This window comes from Tenebrio molitor, chromosome 9, assembly GCF_963966145.1.
Source record: "Tenebrio molitor chromosome 9, icTenMoli1.1, whole genome shotgun sequence".
In the NCBI taxonomy this organism is placed as follows: domain Eukaryota; kingdom Metazoa; phylum Arthropoda; class Insecta; order Coleoptera; family Tenebrionidae; genus Tenebrio; species Tenebrio molitor.
The window spans coordinates 11,392,682-11,409,618 of record NC_091054.1 but is presented as its reverse complement, the minus strand read 5'-3'; the positions used below and the strand labels follow the sequence as shown (position 1 = coordinate 11,409,618).

The 16,937-nt window shown below is 42.9% G+C and overlaps 5 protein-coding genes across 5 annotated transcripts; 4 read left to right on the top strand and 1 right to left on the bottom strand.

Moving 5' to 3' along the window:
• Positions 1–354: 354 nt before the first annotated feature.
• PolA2 (DNA polymerase alpha subunit B) lies at positions 355–2,301 on the top strand. Its single transcript, XM_069058284.1, has one exon. It carries the CDS (start codon positions 461–463, stop codon positions 2,111–2,113), a length of 1,653 nt encoding a protein of 550 aa, XP_068914385.1. The 5' UTR covers positions 355–460; the 3' UTR covers positions 2,114–2,301.
• Vps11 (vacuolar protein sorting 11) lies at positions 2,177–5,811 on the top strand. The gene is made up of 7 exons (XM_069058254.1): positions 2,177–2,310; positions 2,372–2,440; positions 2,488–2,661; positions 2,721–2,917; positions 2,967–3,135; positions 3,192–3,281; positions 3,332–5,811. Exons 1-7 carry the CDS (start codon positions 2,296–2,298, stop codon positions 5,714–5,716), a joined length of 3,099 nt encoding a protein of 1,032 aa, XP_068914355.1. The 5' UTR covers positions 2,177–2,295; the 3' UTR covers positions 5,717–5,811.
• Positions 5,751–6,192, bottom strand: mRpS21 (mitochondrial ribosomal protein S21). Its single transcript, XM_069058310.1, has 2 exons — positions 5,969–6,192; positions 5,751–5,923 (listed from the first exon to the last, which is right to left on the bottom strand). The coding sequence occupies exons 1-2, from the start codon at positions 6,113–6,115 to the stop codon at positions 5,807–5,809; spliced, it is 264 nt and encodes an 87-aa protein (XP_068914411.1). The 5' UTR covers positions 6,116–6,192; the 3' UTR covers positions 5,751–5,806.
• A 486-nt stretch (positions 6,193–6,678) lies between these two features.
• Positions 6,679–10,061, top strand: Usp16-45 (ubiquitin specific protease 16/45). Its single transcript, XM_069058263.1, has 4 exons — positions 6,679–7,434; positions 7,522–8,705; positions 8,765–8,969; positions 9,027–10,061. The coding sequence occupies exons 1-4, from the start codon at positions 6,955–6,957 to the stop codon at positions 9,705–9,707; spliced, it is 2,550 nt and encodes an 849-aa protein (XP_068914364.1). The 5' UTR covers positions 6,679–6,954; the 3' UTR covers positions 9,708–10,061.
• A 124-nt stretch (positions 10,062–10,185) lies between these two features.
• On the top strand, positions 10,186–16,914 carry LOC138138365 (macoilin). The gene is made up of 6 exons (XM_069058272.1): positions 10,186–10,414; positions 10,841–11,290; positions 11,350–11,902; positions 12,468–12,707; positions 15,550–15,856; positions 15,918–16,914. Exons 1-6 carry the CDS (start codon positions 10,335–10,337, stop codon positions 16,130–16,132), a joined length of 1,845 nt encoding a protein of 614 aa, XP_068914373.1. The 5' UTR covers positions 10,186–10,334; the 3' UTR covers positions 16,133–16,914.
• Positions 16,915–16,937: the final 23 nt, after the last annotated feature.

The following is a 16,937-nucleotide window of genomic DNA, read 5'->3' as shown; positions in this document are numbered from 1 at the left end:
TTTTTTGAACGATAATATCTTGTCCAGTTGAAATAGTAATATTGTACAATTAGTTATGAAAGTCATACTTTTTTTCATGAATTTGCAGCAAATGAGTGAAAAAAGGAGATTTTCATTACGTGCTGTACAAGACATTTTTTTGCATGTTGTAGGTTGAGAAATTTGGCCTAAAAGGATTTATGAAAAATAAAAAAAACAAAACAAATGCACAGTACAACGAATTGAATAAAATGATTACGATTTTTCTTAAAAAAAAAGTCAGCTGTCATCATCAATGTGCAAAAAATTTATATTTCTCTACCGGACACTCCGGACAGTAATGTTGTGACAGCGGTTGGTACTGGTATTGGTACTCCTGATTTTTTTCCCGCGCTTTCGTGCTTGTCAAAAAGTTATGAACTTGGCTTCCCAATTCGTTTAATTTGTTGTCACAGTGTTTGTTTAGCGAAATTAGTTCACCATGGTCATCTTAGAAGATTTATTGGGTCAATTCGAGTCTCTAAACGTGTCAGTCGACTCGAAAGTTTTAGCAAAATGTGAAGAACTCTGCACCACTTATAACATAGATCCTGAAGACTTCATCGACCAGTGGCTCGCCTACACCGCTTCAAACTTGAGCGGGGAGCCCCCATCTCTGGACACTCTCGCCGCACTGGAACGAAACGAACTGCAAAAGCGAAAAAGGAATGGCGCGATCGGTACCCCCAGCACCCGACGGGTCGAGGCGGAGCCAGTTGTAACCCCCGTCAGACAGAATCTGCGAGAGCAGTGGCAGGAAGAGAGTCCTACAGTGAATCGAGTTGAAATTGTTGCTCAAGATGTACCTTCACAGAATTTTACCAACAGAAGTGGTGCTTGTTCGGTTCAATATCAATTTGGAGAATGTGACGCGCATAATTTCACAGAGCGGTGTAGCGGTGGGAGCTTCGTGATTACGGTGAAAAATGGGGAAATTGCGTCTAGTAAGTACATGTATGAGAAGTTTTTGGTTAAACGTGATGCACTCAATAACATATCTCGAGTGGTTATTGGCGATATTCTTGCCCATCATAAATTAGAAATTACGCGAGAGAAACTCAAACAGTACTCAGGGGAGATGGTGATTTGTGGGAGGATTCTTTCAGAGCATCCAGGGAAGTTAGAGACGGGATCTGTACTTCTCGAGGGGCTTTTAGAGATTTACAGAGGGCAGGTGATTCGAATAAGTGTAAATAAGTTAGAAAATGTGAGTTTGTTTAGTGGGCAAAGCGTCGTAATAAAGGGTGACAATATGCAGGACTGGTTTTCAGCTAAAGAAATAATCACTGGCGCTCCTTTAACGCCTCCTGAAAGGCCGCTTCAGTTGACGCAAACGCTACAAATCGTAGCTGCTGCGGGACCATTTACACTCTCAGAGAATTTATTGTATGAACCTTTAGAACAACTTTTAAAATACGTGACAGAATTCCGGCCTAATTTGTTGATTTTGATGGGGCCTTTCCTGCAAGGTACTCATCCGCTTGTTGAAACATTGTGTGAGAGCTACGACTCGTTTTTCGAGAACATAGTCGGCGGCATCATGGAACGACTCAAAGACATCGGGATCCGAGTCGTTCTGGTGCCTTCACATGAAGACGTTCACAATCACGTCGTCTTTCCCAGTTTGCCTTACAAAATTCGCAAGCGCTATGACAACCTTCTCTTAGCTCCGAATCCCTTCGTACTCGACGTTGACGGTCTGAAAGTCAGCGGTTCCACAGCTGATGTTCTTTTTCACGTCAGCAAAGTTGAATGTTCCAAGAATACCCATCAGAAAGATTCCAGAATAGGGCGTCTGGTCTCCCACATCTTTAATCAGAGAAGTTTCTACCCGCTGCATCCGCCCGATCCGGACGTGAAGGTCGACTATCAGTTGGTGGAACAATACGCGATGTTCGATGGTGCCCCCCACCTTATGTTCTTGCCGTCCAAATTTAGATACTTTGTGAGGGTGGTTGAGGACTGTGTTGTTATCAATCCTGAAAGGTTAATCAAGGGGACCGGGGCGGGGACTTTTGCACGAGTGGAGGTCAGAGCTGGACGTGTCGATCAGAAATTGTGCGATCGGGTGTCTTGTCAGATTTACAGTGTATAATTTTTCCAAATAAGTGATCCTTGTAAGATTTTTGAATTTGGCGCTGCGTTAGCAGTCAGTCATGTTTTTGGTTATGTAGGGATTTTTTTGTTTTGTTTTGATTCTGTCAAATTTGTTTTGATAGTTGTGATAAGCAAAGAAATGTCAGTGTATTGAAGTTTATTTAAATAAAGACAATTAAAATGGCATTTTTGGAGGTAATATCAAATGCATCACATTTGTTGATAATTTTTTTAAAATTAATATCCACAATTTTAGTGGAGGAAGTTTCACTTTTTCGATCTTCGAAAAAACGTAGACGAGGGGAAGATTGCCGAACTTTTCAAAGTATTGCGTTACAAACTCAGCTTTAACAAACTAATTTATAATTTTAGGAGTCGAAAGCGACCTCCACGTCCAGCGGCAACAATCACATAATTTTAGGTGACTCGAGCGGGCAGATTTTTTTGTTGTCTCGGTCATGGCACGTCCGAATTTTTCGTGCGTACGAAATGACAATAGAGTTAGCGCACCAACTGAGAAATTCACCCATTTTGGTGACGATCGGGGTGAGCACAGCCGACACATGTTTTTTTTTATTTTCGCTAATTTGTGTGTATAATTAAAGCAAGATGAACCTGGAATCAATCCTATGATCAAAGTCTGGGATACAAGCAGATTCGATAAAAACGGCACGCCCTATTGCTGTAGAATTTCGCGAGCAATACCCGGCAATCGCCCGGTACACGCCTCTTGCTTGTGCGTTCACGACGGCTTGCAGCTTATGGCAGTCGGCTTTGTCGACGGTTCCCTCGTCTTATATAGGTAAAAATTAATAAACGACAAACACCTGAATCACCGTCACTGTTTAAAGGGGCGACATCACGCGAGACCGGAGCTCCAAACAAAAAATACTGCGCGACGCAAGCTCCATAGTTACCGGTCTCGCTTTCAAAACGACTTCCAGCAGCGTTTTTCTGTTTTTAGCCACGGACAGTTCTGTCATCGTTTACAATATTACTCATAAAGATAAAGAAATCAAGGTAAACGGCGAGTACGGTAGTAGCGAGTCGTTCCGCGGTTAACCAATTTGTTGTAGTTCCAATTGGACAATATAGGGTGCGCTAAAAAATGTAGTGTGTTGGCCGAGTCGATGGTAGAGAGTCACTTCATGGTCGGTCGAAATGATGTAAGTCGTTTTGTTTCGAATTGAGCGCCATCTAATCACATTCATCTCAGGCGATTTACTGTTACACGGCCGATGGCCGGGGACCCTGCTACGCAGTGGACGGTGAAAAAATCATGTTGGAGTGGTTCAGGAGCTATTTGGTGATCATTTCTAAAGCGGCGCGACCCACCCTCACCCCTCTGACAAACGACAGTCAAGGTCAGGGAGATCTGATCACGGTCCTCGACATCCACAACAAATTTATAGTGTTTTCGGCTACGGTGCCCTCCATTAAAGCGGTTTTGAACGAGTGGGGCGCTTTCTATATTCTCGATAACGACAACAGACTGTATCATTTGGACGAGAAAGATTTGCAGTCCAAGTTGTCTCTCTTGTTCAAGAAAAATCTGTATGATGTCGCTATACGCATCGCGAAATCGCAACAATACGATTCGGACGGTCTGGTCAATATTTTTCGCCAATACGGCGACCATTTATGCGACAAGGGTGACTACGTGGGGGCTATAGAACAGTACATCAAGACGATAGGAAAACTAGAGCCGAGCTACGTGATCAGGAAATTTCTAGACTCCCAACACATCGAGAAGTTGACGATGTATCTCGAGGCATTACACAAGCAAGGTCACGCTACCGAAGACCACACGACTCTGCTTCTCAATTGTTATACAAAGTTGAACAACACCGTAGGTCAGTCGAACAGTCTGAAGGAGTTTATTTTGATGAAAGAGGGTGATTTAAACTACGACGTCGATATCGCGATAAAAGTGTGTCGGCAAGGGAGTCCCGCTGAGGCCCTCATGTTGGCTAAAAAACACCAGAAACACGATTGGTACATCAAATTGCAGGTCGAGGATCACCAGCGTTACGTAGAAGTTCTTGATTACATCTCGAACCTAAGTTTCGAGAACGCGGAGTTTTACATGAAGAAATACGGAAATATCTTGATACAGAACGCCCCCTACGAAAGCACGCAGTTTTTGAAGCGGCTCTGCACCAGCTACAAGTCGAACAACTCCCTCGATAATTCCCTCATCGGGAGTTTCGAGTTGTCCCAAAAGTCCGATCCAGAGGAGTACATCCACTTGTTTTTGAATAATTCGGAACGCTTGGTCGAGTTTTTGGAGTACTTGATCGGCGAGGGTTGTTTGTTGAGCACTCCCGTGTACAACACCCTCCTAGAGCATTATTTGCACGTTTGGGGTAATTTGGAGAATGTCGCCGAAAAAAATAAATACGCGCAGAAAATACTAAAACTCTTGCAGAATCCCGACATCAGATACGACAAGTCACAAGCTCTGGTAGTGTGTCACATGCACTCCTTCAGCGAGGGAATTTTGTACTTGTACGAAGAGCAGAAGTTGTATCAGCAGATTTTGAAACATCACATTTTCAAAAACGATTCCAGCTCAATTTTAGGGTGTTGTCGACGTTTCGGTCATCAAGAACCGACGCTGTGGGTCCAGGCGTTGTGGTCTTGCGTTAGGGACACGAAAAATCCATCCATTGATCTGCTCAACGAGATCTTGACAGTTATAGCCAAAGAGAGGTTGTTGTCGCCTCAACTCGTCATAGACGCGTTGGGAACCGGAAGCGCCGACATAACGCTGGGTCACATCCGGTCCTATCTGACGAACGAGCTCCAGCAAGAACAAAAAAAGAGCAAAGAGATTGCAGAGTTGACTCAAAACTATCGGAAAGACACCGAAAAGTTGAAGGAGCAATTGGAGACTTTGAGGAGTGGGAGTATCGTGATCCAGGGGTCCAGGTGCGCGGCGTGTCACCATCCATTAGAGTTGCCGACGATACACTTCCTCTGTCAGCACAGTTATCACCAACATTGTTTTCAGAGCTTTTGCGAAGATGAAAATGAGTGTCCGGCATGTCAGCCCGACAATAAAAATTTGTTGGAGCTGTTAAAAGCGAGGGAATATAATAAAGATCTCCACGAAACGTTTCATTCGCAGTTGGAGAAGGCGCACGACGGGTTTTCAGTAGCCGCGGAGTATTTCGGAAGGGGGGTTTTTAACAAATACAAGGTGATCAGGGACGACACACCCGACAAGGTAGATAAGAGCGAAAAGAAGCGAACGGTGGAACCGGAAATCAGGAATTACGGGTCGGGAGCGGAAGCTAGGTTGAGACAAACCGAGAAACAAGCTGGACAAGTGTTGATCCCAATTCCAGAGGGGCGAGTGAGGCTCCAAGAGCACAGATATTGCTCGTCTTTAGAAGCCAACATTAGTAGTAATTACGTACCCAAGAGTTACGAAATGAGAAAAAAAGACTACAGCCTGGATTTGGCCAGGAATAATCCGTTTGAAGAAAATGACTACGACGAAAGCAAAAATCCGTTCGCTAACGAAGACGACGATTACGACGAAAATAATCCTTTCAGGGATGATTGTGATAAGAATTCAAATCCATTTTACAAATAGGTTAATTAGGAAAAGGTTTAATAATACAGTAGCATCTATGTAATAAATGTATATTGAACGCTACTACATGTGATTAATAAACATTTTGAACTATGGATTTCCAGGGAAGGGTTCTGTCCTGTTTTTTCTTAAAACAAATTGAATTTTCCTGTCCATGTCCTCATTGTAAATTGCTTTACATCTCTCAAAATTAATTCGTCTGCGAAACTAGAAAAACATTCAGTTGTGACTAATGAAAACTGACAAAATTACCTGGTACGGTTTTTCGTAATAGCGGGTTCTTCTAAATTGATCCAAGATTCCTTCTCGGCCCAAAATTCTATTCAGAACGCGACAAGCTGCTTCGATATCGTTGTTTTGTACAAACACAGTTCTGGCGATGAAACTCGCGTGCCTCATTTTGTAACTCTTTTTGGTCGAGTTCCTGCATTCAAAGATCTGGATCTGACATTTGAACAAAGTTAGGTTAGGATTAATTAATTAATGTTAGGTTATGATTAATTCATATCGTAAATTTGCAAAGATGATATAATCAATTTAATAGCATCCAATTATTTTAATGCATACGTAAACCCCTCATCAACCGATGGACATAATTTATTTTTGTAAAAAATCAGGCGACAGTTTTGGCGCTTAATTTAAAATTTTCGAGATTTTTAACAACAGTCTATTATGAAAGGCCTCATACGGTGCATATTTATTAGATTATGTTGACTGAGCACACAACGACCTTTCCTCGTTAAAGATGATTTATTAAAATTGCATACAAAAATTCCACAAATATGTGATGCGTTCCACTTAACGACCGTGACGACCCGTTCACTTAGGGTGTCCTGGTAAAAATGTGTGAAGTTTAATGCCAAAAATTATTGGGACTTCATATTTGCTGGTATTTTTTACTGTTTGTTGAATCTTGACTGTTTTTTTTGCCGTGTTACTCGAAAATTTTCAGCGTATTCGATTTAGGGAATTTTTTAGTTGTTTAAATGTCATTAACGGTTATAAAAAAAACTAGTGTCAAGTGAAGTGTCATGATAGAGTTATTGTGTTGCGATTTTTTACGGATTTCGTGCAATTTTCAATGAACAATTCATATATAAATTTCAATATAGGCAATTTACAGTGAAGATTGGCGGTGAGCGACAGTTTTGTACACAAAATTGTGATTTTTGTCTCCTTATCGCATGAAGGTTAAAACGTGTTAATGTGATTAGAATAATAGAAGGGTTTTTGTGACAATGAGTAAAAAGAAGCATCAAGGAGACCCCACCGGGGACGAATCGACGGAATCGTGCGATGAAAACGACAACAAGAGCGAATGCACGCACATCCGTCAAGCCGTCGACCTGCAAAAAGTTAAGAAGGCGCTCATCAAGAGTGGTCTCATGGCCGATTGCGAACAATGCAAGAAAATGCCCAAAGTGGAGTCCGACATGGATGCCGAATTCGAGTTCGACAATTCCCTGTGGCTGTGTTTGCGGTGCGGGAATCAAGCCTGTGGCAGGTCTCGGAACAAACACGCTCTTGAACATTTTAAAATCCCGCATTCTGATTCGCACGCGATCTGCGTAGATACGAGCACTTGGAGTGTATGGTGTTATGACTGTGATGAGGTTGTCAATGTTACATGCAAGAAAAAACTGTTGGAGGCGGTCGAGTACCTTCAGAAACAAGCTGAGAACAAGAACAATGCCACGTCAAAACCGCTAGAACGTGTGGTAAGTCATTATTTTACTTTTGATTCACAAAAATCGTGTATTTCTTTGAAAATTTGCGATCGGCACTAATCGATTCTTGTAATTTAGGTGATGGATTTGGTTCCGGTGTCTCCAAAGTCATCGTTCGCCACCACGTTCAGCTTCACGACTTCGAATTCACCCCGCCCTCGCGGCTTAATGAATTTAGGCAACACATGTTTCTTTAATTCTGTAGTCCAATGTTTAGCACAGACCCCTTATTTGTTAAATCTTTTAAACGAAACTTCAGAACCGGGGCAGTTCTTTCAGTTGCCCGGGGGCAAGCTCAATCCACAAGATAACGACTCGCCAGTGGTGGAACCCTTGACGGGTCAGTTGGAAAAGTGGCGCCCTCTCACCTCCACCCTGGCCGAAACCATAACGGAGCTTCAGAACGGACGGAACGAGGCGTACGTGCCGAGGATGCTACTGTCAAAGCTGACCAATCGCATGCCGCAATTTGGGGGCGGCGACCAACACGACTCGCACGAGCTGTTGCGCCACCTGTTGGAAGCGGTGAGAGAGGAAGACTTGCGGCGGTACCAGTCGGTGATCTTGGAGTGGCTAGGTCTGAATACCAAGACCGATCCCAGCACCGTCGAAGGTGAGAAGAAGAAGATCATCAAGTTTTACGGACAGCAAGCTTCCGAACTATTACTTCCGACCGAGCAAGTTTTTAGGGGGGTACTTGTCAGTACTTTGCAGTGTCAGGAGTGTCAGCACACTTCGCACCGAGACGAATTCTTCCTAGATTTAAGTCTCCCGATCACGGAAAAACAACTACCTCCGATTCTCCGACGGAAAGCTGAAGAGATCGATGACAACAAACCGTCCAAGCATCAGATCAAAAAAGAGAAACGCGCCGAGAGGAAGAAGAATAAGAAGCAGAAGTCGTACAAGAACATGAACGTGGCCATCGGTCCGGTCAACCAGCCCCCTGGAGGTGTAGACGTCGACATGGACAAATCTGACAGCGAATCGGACGCCGACGTCGAAGACAACGTTGAAGTGTCGGAGGAAGTCACAAAAGGAATGGAATCGGGCTACAATTCCGATAAGGTGGACAACAGCAGTCCGGATTCGAACAATCGGGGTATCTCCCCGGAAATGCGGATCGACGACAGTGGCGTGCCGAGTCCCGCAATAGGAATGTTGAGTGCTTCTCACGGCACTCCTGACAATAGCCCCGCCTCTAGTGAAACCAACATAGACATGAGCAGTCCCATCGTCGATCACTGCAGTCCAGAGGAGGAGTGAGTTTGTCGTCGGTCGATCGGTTGCAGCACTAACTCTTTCGTTTTTTTTTTTTCAGCGGCAATGAATATTTCGAAAGACCCGAATCACGACTAGCTTTTGTGAATAATAAAAATGTCGACTTAAAGACTGGCTTGTCCAAATTGAGCCTGCTCAACGACGGCGATTCGAACAAGGTGAATTCCTTGTGTAACGATAAAATGGAAGATGACGACAACTTCGAGGGGGCTTGTGGCGGCGAAGATCCAAAAGACGATGAAAAGGTAGACATTCGACATGCGGTCGACGGTGTCAAAATTTTAAACGTAATTTTGTCGTAGATGGATGAGGACGACGAAGACGTAGACTTGTGGACGAACACCATGTCCGCTCGTTACCAATGCGAAGAAGGAGAGTATTCCGTTCAGTCTTGTCTCAATCAGTTCACAGCGTGCGAATTGATGACCGGCAACAACAAAGTCAGCTGCGAGCTGTGCACGAAGCGTCACGGCGGAGCCGAGAGGAAAACGGTATACACGAACGCGACAAAACAACTTCTGATCTATAACCCTCCCGCCGTTCTCATTCTACACCTGAAACGTTTCCAAGTCTACCGGTTCCGTTCGGCTAAAGTTCCCAAGTTTGTCAAATTCCCAACCCTTCTAGATCTCGCACCTTTTTGCTCAAAACGTTCGCAAAATTTGCCGACTTTCGAAGCCGGACAAACGAAAGTCTTGTATTCTCTTTACGGAGTCGTGGAGCATAGCGGGTCGATTCACGGCGGTCATTACGTTGCCTACGTCAAAGTGAGGCCCAAGTTGGAGGAGAACAGTTATCGGTGGCAGTTCTTGCCCAAGAATCAGAAAAACGAAAAGCCACAAACACCAAAGGGAGCTCAAGGAGATCCGGAGGTTCCGGCGGGGAAGTGGTATTACATTAGCGATTCGCATGTTTCTGAAGCCAGCGAGTCGAGAGTTTTAGGTGCCCAAGCTTACTTGCTTTTCTACGAAAGGATTTTGTAAACGTCCTTCTGACGGTCTCCTTTTATTTATTTTATGTATTTTATTTATATTCTGAACAAATTTTTCGGGTCTATCATGGTGGAATTTTATTGTTTTTATAGATATTCTCTTATAAAAATACTGAATTCGATTCAAGCCGAAACCATCGTCACTTTGCATCCTGGATGTGACATGATTCAATATGACAGTTTCTTTAGGTTTTTAATGATTATATTGTAATTTTTTGGGTTAATACTTGTCTAATTACGTCTTATGTACACTGTAAACTTTTTGATCTGTGCATATTAGTGTAATATTTTTTTTAAGTGATTTTCTTCGAATGTATTCAGCAAATTCAATAAAATATAATGGAAATGTTGGTGTTTTCTTGGAAATACCGTAAATAAACAGTTGTTTGTACTCGGAGGTCGTCTCCTTGGCTCGCTTCGAATTTGGCGCCTGCGTTTGACGTTTTCACGTTGCCATCTGACGTCGCGCGTCGGAACCGTGCAAGTGACAACAAAAGACATTTTACCGCAAAAGCGAAGTTTTTGTGACGAAAATTCCATGAGACAGCCGAGTTTTTTGGCATTTTATCGTTGGGAGTGAGTCGACTAATTGTTTCGGAGCATTGGTCCGGTGTGAATTATGAAGAGACGAAATGCTGAAATCGGTAAGATGAGAAGACCCATGAAAAGGAACAAAATCACCGAAGGGATTTACGGAAGGTACGTTTCCGCACTGGAATGTGACAATCCACGTGCCAAAAGCAGAGCGTACATCACAGTCTAAACGGATTCGTCCCATATGTGTTTCAAAATGGCTGGTTTCCCTAAACAAACTGACGATTTTGAATGTTCTGGTCTCGATTTTGAACCGAGCCTGTTCACAAATCGCTCGCTACGACATTGTCACGTTTTTACCAAAGCTTTCGCCACTGAAAGCGCAACGAAAAATCGTCGTGATAGGTTAGGAGGCAGCTGTCAAAACACATTTATTTTTATCTGAATGAATCTATTAACGTAACTCGCGATATAATGCTGTAAATACAAATAAATTATGTCACAACACGAGCGTCTTCTCCTAAAGCGGAAGTCACGCCGTCACGGCCGGTTTTTTTTTAGACGATTCCTGACCAAGTGCTTCTGTTTTAGCACTCTCCTGTACCTGAAGTTCCTCGTCTTGTGGGTGTTAGTAATCCTGGCCGATTTCATTCTGGAGTTCAGGTTCGAGTTCCTATGGCCATTTTATTTGCTGTTACGCTCGGTCTATGACTCCTTCAAATACCAAGGCCTGGCCTTTTCGATATTCTTCGTGTGCATCGCACTCACGTCGGACATGCTGTGCTTCTTCTTCATCCCGGTCCATTGGCTCTTCTTTGCTGCCAGCACTTACGTCTGGGTCCAGTACGTCTGGCACACGGACAAGGGCATCTGCGCCCCCACTATTATTCTCTGGGTGCTGTTTGTTTACCTGGAGGCGGCGGTGCGGCTGCGCGATGTTAAGCACATGCCGGGCCATCTGGACCTGTGCCGCCCATTCGCCGCCCACTGCATCGGGTATCCGGTCGTCACGTTAGGCTTCGGCTTCAAGTCGTACATAGGGTGAGTGATCTGTCATTTTGACGGTTTTTTTCCTGAATTGAGGGGTCGCGGTGTTGCAGGTACAGGATGAGGCAGCGGAAGCAGCGGGACGTGGCGAAAGAGAACGAGTTTTATATGCAGCTGATGCAGCAGGCGCTGCCGATGGACACAGTGTCGCCGCCGCCTGCCGTGCAGCCGCCTCCGGAGCCAGTGGTCTCCACAGCCATCGTACCTGCCCCCGTACAAAACGCCAAAGTACACAATAAGTTGCACGAGAAAAACGGCCACATCCCTAACGGGACGATAGCCAACGGTGTGCACGCGACCAAATCACATCATAGAAAGTCGATGGACAAATGTAAAGACCACGACGAACACAGACACTCGGATAGGCACATAGACAAACAGAGAGTGAATCATTCGCACAGTAACGGGGCGGTCATAGGGGCCGGGATCGAGGAGGTCCCGACGCCTCAGGAGCACGAGCCCAGGCCGACGAGGAGAAGAGAGAAGAAGGAACAGGACAAGGAGCGGGAGGCTGCCGAGTATCTACAGAAACTCGAAGCAGACGCCAAGAGGTTGCGGGCCGACCTGCAGAGCAGCAGGGCCAGCGAGCAGGAACTCAGGTTGCAGGTGAGTAGTTGCAGAGAACGCAGATAACTGCCCGGTTCAAGGTCACAGCTTGATGCGTACCAATCGTAAATTGTGTTCAAATTGTACGCCCCCCTAAATATCACAAATAATTGGGATAATTGTGTGTAAACATAACGCCAGATCGCTCGCAGAAATCGCGATAATTGGTTTTTATTGCCCCACAAAAGCTCGCCCCAGAGATTGGCACAATTTAGGAGGACGGATTTCGTTTATTTTATTTTCTGAAAATACCTATTCGTTTCTTCCTCGATTCTTTTTGTTTGTTTCGTCACAATTTAATTTTTGTTTGTTAGATATTGTTTTTCACTTGGTTCCTTTTTTTGCACTACCAACCAAATTGCCAAAGCAAATTGAGCACATTTATCCGCCCAATTGTTATCTTTCAAGTGTACTAAGTGAGGATGCGGGAAACAAGCCCCACCAGGCATCACTATGCACAGGTGGTGTTCTCTACTTCTTGGCGAAGGGGAATTAAAAAAGATCATTTATTGTTTGAACTGTAATATAAGAGCGCACTGAAACATCTTTCCTTGCATTATTTCAGGTCGCCGCCCTCACGACGAGCGAGAAAGTGTCGAAAGGTGAGCTGTCAATGATGCAGCGCGAGATAGAGGATTTACAACAAAAATATCAAAACGCAATGAGTTCGCGTTCTTCCGACAAATCGACCATCAACAATCTACAACGCACTCTAAATGAAGAAAGGCGAGCAAGATCCAGTCTGGAATCCCAACTGAATCAGGAACGCAAAAGCAGAAAACAGGAAGAGGCCAGAGCGGCACAGGTAAGAATCTGATTAAAAGCAAAATATGAAATATGTGAAGGGGGGTGCGCACTATGCCGATGAAAGCGGTTCGGCAAAGCTTAGCGGCTTTGTCAGCAATTCTGCACACGTCCTCATATGAGCAGACAGACATTCAGTTGTGAAACTGTATGAATCATAAATTTGCAAATGAATTTTGAATCTTCGCTGTAAAAACAAGCAGTTGTTCCTAATTAGAGCAGTCATGAGGAAGCAACAATCATAAATCTATGATATATGTAGTGAGTTACCTAACGTTTGCGGGGAGACAAATTTTCCGCGTGAGCACTTCCTGCAGTCGTGCTGCACTAGTGCGAACCCGGGAAATCTCTTCCCGTAAAAGTTAGGTACAATATTTTTTGCACGACCTGCTGTATAGTAACCGTTTATTTCATTAAAAAAGCATTGCGAAAATGTTTCCGAGAAAGAGCCAATTTTCGCCGATGAGGGCGCCATAGTACGGGCGCTTCTAAAGAATAAAAATGCGGAAAAATATGTTTAGACATGATTTTAGAGTTAGAGCTAAAGTCAAAACGAAACATGACAGGGCGGAGCTTACGATGCGCGTTCTCTAATTTACCGCTGACAGGGGCGTATCATACAGTCGTCAGTTTAGGGGCAAAAACTTAACCAAAACTCAATTTTCTTCATCTGATGAAAGAAATTCTACACCGAGGTCATCTACTTTTGTTGTAGAACCTCTAATAGAATAATAAAAACTATCTTCATCTTCAGAACATTCCCCTAACACCCCCTATAGCGTAAACAAAAGAAAAATTTTGACTCCGCCACTGTCATATACGTAGCTGAATTCAACTGATCTACATTCGTCTTCTGCGCAAACCACGTGATATCATGTTTCGTTTTGACTTTACCTCTAAGACTGAGCACAGTAAGTTCATATTTTCTTTCTAAAACAATACTGAATACAATTGTATTTTTGATTTTAAATTCGAATGTCATTTGGACGAGAAAAACTCTCGGTGACAAAAACTTAAGATGAATAATATCCCCAAAAAGCGCCCGTACATTAGCGCTCTGCGGGGATCACTCAAATTACACTTTTGAACAGGCCGGTTATAATACAGCAGGTCGTGATTTTATGTAACGAATAACTCATAAAAAAATTTTAAAAAGAAAATTAAAAAAGTAAATATTTTAACATTAGTAACTGTTTTTACTATTGGGTTGGTAGCACGTTCCGCGCTGATTATTCTTCACTTGAAAAACAACAATAAAAACTCTTACCTTTTTGTTTTATAATAAAATTCCTTACAAGATTTATTGTGTTGATGAGAATTAATTTTACAATGTGACGAAACGTCTATTTTGTTCAAAGCGAATTGACGTTTCCGTATGTCTACATCATTAAATACTATTGGGGACAAAATACTTTGGTCGTAATTTTTCTGTCACTTCAAAACAAATTAATGTAAACCAAGCATTAACGTCAAGTCAATAGTGATGACAATTTCAAATTATTGACTTTTCTCTTGTCAAAAATATGGCACCTTCCACCATTCAAAAATTTAGAATTATCTCCATTGTTTCTGGGGGATTGTCCATGGACCAAATTACCTTGTGGAAACCTTTTCAATTTTTCCTCCTAGGAATATCTCCTTCAGTTGTCCATTTTTCGGTATTTAACATTTTGCAATGATGAGTTTGACAGTGGTTGACAGTAGTAAAAAATAAGGTTAACCGTCCTAATGCTTGCTTTACAACTTTATGTCAGTCAACTGACTTTGACGACCAAAGTAATTTGTCCACAATAGTACCAACCTTGCAATGCAATTTCTCCCTCGTTTCTGCTACAAAGTAAAAAACACCGCGTGCGGGAAATTGGATTTCCCACACTCGGGGATAACCGGGAAATACCGATTTTGAGGCTACGAGTACAAAATATGTAGTACAGTTGCGGAATTAAAATTTCGGGCACTATTGTCAATGTCATGATATAAACTCTAAAATCACCTTTACGTTAATAACTTTATTTTTTACTCTTGTCATGTTTTTGTCTTTATGGCATTCAAAAATTGTCATTTGTGGCATAATAACGGGTAGGCAACAAACATATCAAAGCGATGATTTAATTACACTCAGTGCAACTAACTGAAATCTCAAAATTCAAAATTGATTGGGTGACTGACACAGAAAAGTTTAATTTTTGAATGTCAGTCATGATGACAGTAGAAGGTGCTTTACAGAGATTTTGTTGAAGTGACAGAAAAATAGTGCCCGAAATTTTAATTCCTCAACTGTACATAGTTTATTTAATGAGTTCGTGCGTAAATTGGTTTTTTTTTTTTGGAACGAGTGGGCCATTTTTAAACGCGAGTGAAACGAGGGTTTTAAAGGCCCACGAGTGCCAAAAAAGGTCCAATTTACACACGAACGTGTCGAATACAGCGTTTTTTTGTTCGAGGAGCCCCTTAAAGGCTCCAAATCGCTTAAAATGTTTAAAATTAGCTTGACGTTTCGTTTTGATAAGTTGTGACATTTATCAAAATCCGTTCACACAGGAGAAAATTCTCAAATTCTGACATTGTCGAACAAAAAAACTAACTTTTCTTTGTTTTCGCTTTAACTTGAGACTTTTTGATACGCCATGGACATTTCATTTGTTTACTAAAGTGTAGTGGGCAGCGCGTTTAAAAGCGTCCTTACTGTGTAATTCGGTACGGCTTACTTTGCTGAAAACCGACCCCCTTCGGTATGTGGCGCGGCAAAAGCCTTCACGTATTCGAAATTGCCGAAAAGCGCTAGAGTAAATGTCGCGATCGTGGAACTGCGTCAATTATTGATGTAATTGTAACTTCGACAGGTTGTGGCGCAGTCGTCGCGAGGCGAGTGCACGGAGGCGTGCAGAGCGCGCCGAAGAGAACTCGAAGCCGAATTGGCCGAGTGCCGTTCGACGAAGCACTGGGCCGAGGAGAGGTGCGCCGCGCTGGAACGCGAGAACGCCGTCCTGGTCGACCAGCTTCGCGACATGGACATGCTGATGTCGGCCCTGTCGGCGATGCAAGAGAAGAACGCCCACTTAGAGAATTCCTTATCGGCCGAGACGCGCATCAAACTCGACCTGTTCAGTGCCCTGGGCGAGGCCAAACGTCAACTCGAAATAAGAGAGAGTGAGTGTGAGGTGCGAGGACGTGATGAGCGCCATCTGCAACGGTGTTTTGTCTGTTTCAGGCTCCAACAGGACGCAGGAGCGAGAGATCGAGGAGCTGAAGAGCAAAATCGCGCAAGTGTTGGCCGTGATGCCGAACGACACTTTCGGGAGTCCCACGCCGACGAGCAACATGTCCAGGGTACGACTGGCCGAGAGCCCGCCCGGTTCGACCCTCGATCCGAACGCCACGGCCTACACACCCAAGAGTTCCCTTGTCGCTTCCACCGAAGCCTAGACGACATCTACGCCCTCCCTTCACCTGACTCCGTACTGAACCCGGTATCGACTGCTAATTTGTTGCGTTAAGTCGCGTATGTTTCGTAATAGTCTCGTTTAGTAGCTTATTTAATGTGATATAATTTATAACGGTACCTTGATCATGAGGCAAACCACTCCTCTATATATTTTTTTTTTGTTTGTTTGTTTATATAATTTAAGCGTAAAGGTACTGAGTTTTTTCTGACAGTTGGGTCGCGATTGGCAGACTAATGATCTCTATTTTGTTAATTTTTTCCTCGATTATCCTTCCTGTTTATGCTTTGGAAGCAACGAGATTTTTTGGAGTTGATTCGATCACGTCCAAGTTCTTTTTTGTTGTTGATTATTAATCGCATTGAAAATAACACACTAACAAGAATAGAAATTTAATTTTTTGAAAGTGCCGTTAACCGCCGTCTGGGATTTTTGTTTTATGTGTTTAACAAGAGGTGATAATTTTTTGGAATCGTCAAAAAAATGTACTTAATATATTTTTTTAATTGTTTTTAGTTGAGACCAGATTTGTTTTCTTTTTATTACAAATACAGTAATTCTTTTTTAAAGTTTTTTTTTTATTTTGGTTCCTTTGATTGTAATTATTCGAGGCGAACAACTTTGTCGTGAATTCCCTAAAGCGATCTGTTATTTATTTGCCATATTTATTATTTTCTTTATTAATTAATTTTTTGTATAATGGTAGTATTTATTTTTTTACTGTTGCAAACTTTTTATTTCGTAAATAAACACTATTACAGCTTTTTTCTTTTTCTTTACATCTTTAT